This window comes from Callionymus lyra, chromosome 8, assembly GCF_982586985.1.
Source record: "Callionymus lyra chromosome 8, fCalLyr1.hap1.1, whole genome shotgun sequence".
NCBI classification, from domain to species: Eukaryota; Metazoa; Chordata; class Actinopteri; order Syngnathiformes; family Callionymidae; genus Callionymus; species Callionymus lyra.
The window spans coordinates 19,555,290-19,564,761 of NC_141825.1; the positions used below are offsets into that span (position 1 = coordinate 19,555,290).

Here is a 9,472-nt window from a genome sequence, read left to right on the forward strand (position 1 = left end):
TTATAAGACGACGCCTCGCTCCTCATCCGAGAATCTTATTCAAATCCTGAATTATTTCCTAAATAAGATTCTCGGATGAGGAGCCAAACCTCGTCCTAGAACTCTACACAGACCAGTAGACTTGCTTTAGAACCTCTCGGATGACGCGTCACTTTTACAGTAAAATACCTGTAGCTTTGATTTACGTAACTCTACTGTAAACTATTTTTCTTTTAGGCTACAATAAAATGTTGATACCGTTGATTTTGTTGTAAACTAACAGTATGAAAACTCAAATTCAGAAAGTGAACTTCATTTTTTATTATATTCAGCCAAATTGATGCAGAATTAGCCAGACCAAGTGTGTTCTGTTTATTTGTTTTGTCACTACACGGTTTAAAGCCACGTAACGTTTCTTGACGTTTACAGTAATGTGTTTATTACAGTTGTGTACTTCTTCAGATTGTATCGTCTTTTTAACAGTGAGCCAAGCGACTGGAATATTTTCCGAAAATGAGAAGAAAATTAAGTTGTCAATCTCCATTTTAATTGCCACAAGTAGAGATGTTGATGGCAGGTGAGGTTCACAATTGAAACACTTTGTAAAAAATGTGAAGAAAAAAACATTAAACCTTAAAACACAAACACAATTTTACCCAAAAATAACAGAATGACAGAACACGATTTTTTCCTGATTACATTTTAGAAATACTGCTTTTTGTTTTGTTTAAAAACATAAAAAATAAACAACCTAAATAAAGGTATTTTGACTGAGTTAAATGTTTTTTTTTATTTTTTAACTGGTTTTGAAAAATCTATTGCATAAATGTATACATTTATATAGCAGACACTTTTCTCAAAAGAAACGTTTGAAGTTAAAAAAGTTTTCACCCATCAAGACTCGCTGTAACACATTGATGGCAGTAGGCTGCGACGCAGTGTGTCATCTGATTATCAGGAGAAAACAGGGTGAAGGGACATGATCTTATCCAGAACTGGTATTGACCCGCAACTTGTTAGGCCATCAGCTAATCACATTATTGTCTATGTCGCCCCGTCTTTTATTATTGATCACCCACGAGTTTTCCCATGATGCACTGCAACATTGAAAGTACATGTGTTTTCTTGATTCAACCGGACTTTTCTTCAGATTTTTTTATTTTTCATTTTGTTTTCGGGCCCCTCTGCTAACAGAATTGTGCTGGTTGAGGTTGTTTGGAATTAGGATACCATTGGTTTTTCCTTCCACAACTAGTCAAGGGGCGCTAAGTACCACTTTTTCATCCAAGAAGTCAATCAAACCAGTGCAGTTTCAAGACAGAATTCCCGAAAATACAATCCAAATGTAGGGAAAGGTTGATCCCAAAAGAAGGATAAAGATTTAGAACTATGGTAGATGCCGATGGTGGCAGAACTAGTGTGTAGCGCTGGTTAGAAAATAGCACAGTTATCACCAGCTTCCGCACAGCCTGGTTTATTTGAAGACGTGGCCGAGAACAGCAGCCCTGCAGCTAGTCTGAACCACAGTGTGAATCCGGATACATTCTGTACTAATCAGCTGACAACACCAGAGAAAAACAAGAAGAATGAAGCAGAAATAGTTATTTCTCACTGCGGTCTAGACGAGGCCTGCATAACACCCTGGATCCGTCGGTAAGATTAAAATGCATTCTTGCATTTTGGAATCTGATGGAGTGACGAGAAGAGGGATATTCAAGGTCTGTTGTAAAATCTATGGTCATACGAATGCTGACATGGGAAAGATCTGGGCCCCTGCAATTTTACTGTGATAATGTGGCCTTCATGAGGTCAAAGGAAAACTAATGACATGGATTATGTAGAAATAAACAATTTATTTTATAAGTTGTTTTTTTTAATAATTACTTAAATTACTAAATACACGATCTGGAGCTTATAACCATGCGTTTCTGTCTTCTCATTTAGACTATTGTAACAGTTAATTTTCGTGTCTAAACAAGAAGAAGATGTCTCGCTTTTTTACAAAACTCTGCAGCGAGAATTCTGACTCGCTCTAGTAGAAGAACTCACATTCCCCCTAATCCTTAAAACTCTGCATTGGCTTCCTGTTTATTTCAGGATAAAATTCAAAATTCTGGTTCTTACTTTCAGATCTATTCATGGTCAGACTTATTTCATTTTTATTTCATTGATTTTTTTTTGTCAAATTATTTTTGCTTGATGGCCCCTAGAAAACATTGTATGCCGATATATAAAGATATTATTTTTTTTACAATATTGTATCGATATTCAATAGCACTGTGTTGATTTTTTTTTTCCCAAATAAAACAATCACATGACTGAGGACAAGAGGATACAGTCGGACTTCAGCAGCTTTTAAAGCTAATGTTTGGACATATTCTGGTTTCAAAACAAATGAAAACAGTTAGAACTTTGTCAAGAGTCATGTGGTCTGTAAATACTTCAACACACGAGTCAAGTACTTGACAATACTAATATATCCTTGTTACTACAGTATCACACTACAGTGATAAGTATCTTATCTAACAGTCATATGGGGCCCTTGAGGAAAATTTTCTCTGGACGTAAACATTGCACCGAAAATCGTTGTAAAATAAATGTACCTCCATCTTCAACTGACTTAAGCCTGTAGGGATGGATATGAAACCAGCCAGTGAACACATGCAGATGAACTTTAATTAAGGAAATATCACTTTGAGAGGAAAACAGCTCTGAGAAAGTCGTGTGTGTGCGTTTGTAACGCTCTACCTTTCAGCACTACAAAAGTGACTTTGAAGAGAGCTTCTCTATCTGGGCAATTACTTGAGAAATCCAGACTGATGTGATTACCCAGCATTTCTCTGAAGATTTCCAATTAAACCAATACTTAGCACACTCTCCGCAGACACTACTCCAGCTAAATGGCTCCCATCTTGCGTGAGGAGTAAAAGCAGAGGATGCCGACGAGTGTCACAGAGGGACTTAACCAGTAATGAACCGTCGAGGGGGCGCTCCGGTGTGCAGGGACCAAACACAGAATCACACAGATAAAGAAAGAAAAGAAAAAAAAACGTGTAACAACAGACAGCGGGAGAAGGAAAATGGGAATGTGGGACGGGAAGAGAGAGAGAGAGAAAATAAATGGTGGAGATTAATAGACTTTAAAGGTCAGTGCGGCTTGTTGTATAATTCAGCACACAATAGCAGTGATTGATGCGTATGCTTCAGGTCCTCTTCGGCTCTCCTCCGCCAGCGCTCCGACCGGGGGTTTAAGTCTTAGCTGGGAGGAGTTCTGATTCACTTAATACGTTTTCCAAGGAGCCGCTTGATAAGACAGGTAACATGAAAGGGAATGGGGGGAAACATGGCGCCCGAGTATCGACGCATGTTGCTCTGGTTTTTGTCTGGAAATCGCTAAGAGACTAAGACTAATCTGAGGGTGGAGTGATGTAAAGTCTATTTGTCTTCGCTTTAATGTGACATGTTTCTCCTCAGGGGGCAGGATAAGAGATTTGCGTTGGAAATGTTTTTTGATAAACGATTTAAAATAGTAAGTATTTAGTCTAATCATTAAGATTGTTCCCAGAGTAATCCAAGTTTTGATTTGTTTTTTAATGTAAGAATGAAATGCATGTTAATATGACTATCGCAAATGGCACCCACTTTTTTTCGTCTTTGTATTCATCCAAAATGACACTCTTAAAAAATCCAAATACCTCCATACTGCTTGTCTGTTATGTCCCTCGTGTATTGAAGCCTCGACAAGAAAAAATGTACAAAAAAAATAAACAAGTCTATATTCTAGGCTTGTTTGTAGCAGAAGCTAAAAGGCTAACATGCCAACACAGATGGACAACACTCCCCGTATATCTTGCGCAGGCTCAGTTTTTTCCGGATCAATTCCTCATGTGGGGGCTTCAATACGAGTGGGACGTTACAGACCAGCGGTATTTGGAAGTGTCTTTTTCAATCATATGGACTTACATTTCTGCCTGTAACTAATTGATTTCAACTATAAATAAGCATAATATACTGTATTTGATTACGATCAGTCTTAGACTCTTTTTGGTGTGTGGGGTAAGTATGTTTCCTCTGGGTACTCCCAGTTTACTCCCCAAAAAAAAAGTTTAAAAAAAGAAAGAAATTCAAAGTGTGAGTGTTGGTGTGAGTGTTGGATATGTGATTTGAATTTTTCCGATTCATCACTTTAATAGAATAGGCATGACTATACTATTTATTGTTGTTATAGAACAGTGTTATTAAGCAGTTGTGAAAACTGAAGTCTGTATGTGCCTTTGTTTACACAATGTAAAACAGAAGGAAAGTATTTTTTTAATCTTCCTTGGTGCATCAGTAGCTCAGCCATGATGAAAAAAGAACAGTATTAGCATCTCTGACATTTTGTTATTTTGTTACTTATATTTTTAGACTTGGTATGTTCTGTTATTTTAGTCGTTCGAGTCCAAAGTGTTTAAACCATCTCGAATGTTGCAAACTGTGAACATAATCGTTTCTGGCTCCCCCCAGTGTTGATTATTGTACTACTGTAATTAACTCAAGGTATTTCGTGCACTGGGCACTTCCTACTTTATCTTTCTGGAAATTTAAAAAAAAGGTCCTCTGAGTACTTGAGCCATTATGGAAATTAATGCAACTGTCACCTCAAACACCACGGTCTTTAAGCAGTTCCGGGGACTTTCACAGACTCTCTGGGCATGTTGGGGGGGGTGGGGGGGGGGGGGTCAAGGTTGCAAGAATATGTGAAATGACTGCTCAAATAAAATCAATTCCCACAGAAAATATATTTATTAAATAGTTGAAAAATAATTCCCTTTAAGATGTTATTTTGGTTTTTTTTTTTTTTACTTTGAATGTAAAACAATTACAAGATTCTCTAAAAATTATAAAAAATTTCATTTAAACCTTTTTTTTCTTTTTTCTATGAAAGCTTCATTCTACAACTCCCATGATGCACTGCTGCTGTTTCTGGCGAGATGCCCCCCCTCATGTGTAAATTCATTAGATCCGCCTTTGAAAGTAAAACTTTGTTGTTAATATTAAACATAACATCTTCCTTCACAGGTACAGCATCAGCCATCACTTTCCTCTCTCCAGACCTCATTTTCACTCAGAAATGTGTTTGCGTGTTTTTGTCTGAGATTAAATTTTAATGATGTGAGGAGGCTCCGACTGAGTTCGCCTGCTCTCTGGCTCCCCGCAGTGTTGATGCTGGGACTCTTCCTCTACTCCTGCTGGAGGCGACACAAGGGCCTGAAAGAAGGCGTCTACCACGTGTCGGCTCATCACGGCGAGTGGGAGGACATCCGAGAAAACGTGCTCAACTACGACGAGGAAGGAGGCGGCGAGCAGGACCAGGTATGAACAACTGTGATCATCATCGTTCATTGGCCGCTCTCATGTTTGTATCCCATAAAAAGTGCGTGTAAAATGTAAACGCTTACGATGAAATCGAAAACCATCATGACTCGAGGTTTAAACTCTGGACGATAATGTTTAAACATCGTCGCAGTCGTCAACGTTTGTAATTGTTCATCTGTCTCGCTGGTAAAATCACTTTAATGGGATTTTCTGAACATGTTGGTAATGGGACGACACTGATGGAGTTATAGAATCACAAATGGAGCTCCAACCACTTTCTTTCTCTCTGATACTATGAGATACAATTCTGCCACCTACTGTCCTATTCAGCTCGATGGAAATCCATGATCAATGATCTTAAGTCCGAGAAATCTAAATCTGAAGATAGAATAAGAGATTGTTTTGTGAGGGAGGTCTAAACTCTTAGATCTTCAAGTTGAAGTTTTGCTTGTGGTGCTTTTGATCGATTTGTGGTCGTGGTAGAAGGTGTGGTATGATTATTGACAAACGAAGGATGGATGGATGGATGGATGGATGGATGGATGGATGGATGGATGGATGGATGGATGGATGAACGGACAGAAGGGTGGGTTGATAATGGGCAAAGAGATGAATGGATGGATGGAAATATGGACAGACGAATGACTACATGGATAGAATGTTAGATGTGTGGATGGATTGACAGAAGGAAAGATGGACAGATGAATGGCTAGAAGGAGGGAAGAAAGGATAGATGGAGGGGAGGACAAATGGTCGGATAGATAGATGATGGACAGATGAATGGATACGGCTCAAATAATGGACGGATTGGTCGATGGATGAATGGGCCATTGAATGAAGAGACGGATGAAAGGTTGGACTGATTGGTGGTGATGGAGAGATGACAGGGACAGAAGGATGAAAGGATGAGTTGGTGGTTAGAATCTGACTTTAGTCTTTAAACAGTGATGAGAAATAAGATCTTGGTTCAAAGACACTCATTTTCATTGTATTCAATTAGAGGAAACAAGTAGGGACAGATTGTTGGATGGATGAATGGATGGATGATGCACAATGAAATGGACAGACAGATGAAAGAATGGACCGATTGTTTAATGGATGGATGACGGAGAGTTGAGAGGACAAACGGATATCAGGATGTAGGGATGGATGGATGGATGCATGACGGACAATTGAATGGAGAGACGGATGAAGAAAAAAAAAGGTCAGACAGGTGGACGGATGAATGGAAGGAAGCACAGATTGGTGGATGAATGATGGACGGATGAAACAAGGACAGATTGGATGAAGAGATGATGGAGAGATGCAAGGACAGGCAGATAGCAGGATGTAGAAGTGGGTGGATGCATAATGGACAGACGAATGAAAGGACAGACAGATTGGCCGATGGATGATGGACAGACAAGACAGAGAGATGAAAGGAGGGTCGGATGGGTGGAGGGTAGACTGACGAATGAACAGTAGAAAGGACAGATTGGTGGGAGGATGGATGAATAAAAGCGCAGTTAAAACTGCAGGAATATCTCGAAGGCAGCCGCTGGTTCCACCAGACAATGCTCTTGAACGCAGACACTTAATGAAGTTGCTTCTCACTTCCACCGGCTCAGAATCAAGTCCCTCTCCTTACAATCCGATAAATAATTAGTCCGGTAATCAATGACGGCGTTTTAGCCTCACGTCTCCTCAGATACGGATCTTAATCCCGGTCTTACCGGCAGGTTCATTTGCCAGCGCGAGACAATCGCTAAGCTGGGAGCACGTTGGAACAACATTGTTTCCATTATCTTTTCAACTCCCCTCAACAGATTACGCAGGAAAAAAAAGCTCTTCTTTTACTCCCTCTCTCCCTCCCTCTCGCCCTCAGAACGGCTTCAACATGGTGGAGCTGCAGCGCTCCCTGCAGCCCAGCCCGGCGCAGTCCCTGCGCTACAGCTACCCTCACAGTCTGGTCTCCTGCCCTCAGGCCAAAGCCCCCCAGGGCGACGCCAAGAAGGGGCCGTCGAACAGCAACGGCAGCGCCGCCATCGCCCTGCGTCTGGCCATCCCCCCCTCGGAGAACCCCGAATCCCTGCCGTCGCCTTTGACCTTCCGCCGCTCGCACAACAAAGCCCTCTCCTTCTCCAGCCAGGACCTGGCCCGCTATTTGTGCGAGGTCATCAGAGACATGGAGCAACCGGACCCGCTCGGCACCATGACCACGCCGCGGCGGCCCAAGAGGAAAGAGCGAGGCCTGGCGGCCGTGCGGTCCCTCAGCTCGCTGGGCGCGCCGCAGGGGTCGGAGGTCAAGGCGGGTCAGAGCGCTCGGTCGGACAAGTTCAAAGCCCTCCGAGCCGTGGTGGGGGGGGACGGCAAGAACCCCGAGCGTCAGGGGGAGAAGGAGAGCAGAGGGCAGCCGAACTGCGAGAAGAGCGGCTGAACGCACACGGAAACAAATCTGCGAGGCGGCAGACAGGGGGCGACGGAATTCCGCGGAGAGACAATTAAATGTGAATTCTCTGAAAGTGGGACGCTGCCCACGGTCTGTGTGGATTCCTCTCTAAATGTACTCTGTCGACGAGGAGCTCTTTGATATGAATGATGTGACGTATTGTTTACTCAGCATTACACTGTACAGTATTCACTCCACTGACAGCACTTTTGGAAGTCGAACTCTTCGCCGCACCAGACGCTCACCGGGTCGAACCTCGCGAGGGTCCTTTAACGACTCATGAAATGATTTACGTGACAGAACAGAACATTTTTGGTTTCATTTGTATTCTCTTTTTTGTTTCTTTTCAATAAATAAATATCTTTGCTAATTAAACTTTTTCGTCTTGAATTATTTCTTCAAGAAGGTTTTGAGTTTGAGTCCAAAGTGTAAAAAAAAAAAAAGCTTCTTTTTTTGTTCCCTAGTTGACCCTCGTGTCATCTCTGGGTCAAAGTGACCCGGAGACCTGACAACGAGCTCCCTGGCTTCCATAAATACATATGCAGTGATGGAGGTTGTTTACCTTAACTTAAAAACAACACAATGGATACCACAAGCAGATTTGTTTTTGGGGCTTCGGGTCATATTGACCCTGAGGGTTAAATAACACAAAAAATTAAAGACTTGACTATACGATCATGTGTGTCTATAGATACATTAAAATATGTTGATAATATTCTAGAAAATGTCACACGACCCATGATGTTTTCATGTGGCCCTTAAAAGGAAAATCATGTATTCAATAAAAAATAAGAAGTTTCTTTAAAGGCATTGAAAATATTTCTGTATAGTGTCAAACACAAGGCTCTCAGACCCAATTAGAGGTATACTGAAAAAAGTGCCGGAACCTAAGTATATTTTTTAAATTAAATACATTTAAAATAATTACAAATAATTTGTGGTATAGAACATATTCTATATATTGTCACGGCCATAAGGAAGTACCGAAGCCTAAACTAAAACATAATTGTATTCAATTATTACAGATATATGAAAAAAACAATATGTGGTTGAAAAAAATTCAGATATATTTTATGTAGTGTTCAACACACAGCTGAATTAGAGCCATGCCAGACTAAGTGCCAGAGCCTAAATGAAGTTTTTTTTAAAAAAACAATGAAATATATTTTCAACATATTCAACATAGTGTCCAACACACGACTCTGAGGCTGAATCACAGCCATGCAGAATCAAGTGCCGGATCTTTCTCACTCTAAAATTGAAGAAATACTAATTATTATATGAATATAAATACATACGAAACAACTAGTTGTTGAACATACATAAAGTCTTCTATTCGTTCAGGCTTTTCCTTGATTTTCTGGAACTCCTGTTGTGTTATCAGTTTTATCTTGATCTTTAAAATATATACTTTATTGAATATTGTTTTGAATTGTTTAAGCGCTTTGTGACCCTGGTCTAGAAAAGCGCTATACAAATAAAAATTACTTACTTACTTACTTACTTGGCTCTCAGGATTAATTAGAGGTATGCCGCTTTAAGTGCCAGAGGCTTAAGAATAAATGAAAGTATTACCTTTTCAAAAACAATAGAAAATTTGAATTAGAAAAGTATTTGTAAGTAAGTAATTATTATTTTTAAAGCATCTTTTTTCTGACCAGAGTCACACAGCGCTCGAAAAACAATAGACAGTTAAAACCCTTGTTT

General features: G+C 40.3%; 1 protein-coding gene across 1 annotated transcript in view; it reads left to right on the forward strand.

Annotated features, from left to right (window-relative positions):
- The window catches only part of LOC148073942 (neural-cadherin-like), a 213,711-nt gene extending 205,689 nt beyond the window's left edge, over nucleotides 1-8,022 (forward strand). The window contains exons 32-33 of the mRNA XM_087798121.1: nucleotides 5,180-5,334; nucleotides 7,202-8,022. Coding sequence (XP_087654247.1) covers nucleotides 5,180-5,334; nucleotides 7,202-7,753 — 707 coding nt within the window. The 3' untranslated portion in view covers nucleotides 7,754-8,022. The remainder of the gene's footprint in view (nucleotides 1-5,179; nucleotides 5,335-7,201) is intronic.
- The last annotated feature ends 1,450 nt before the right edge of the window (nucleotides 8,023-9,472 follow it).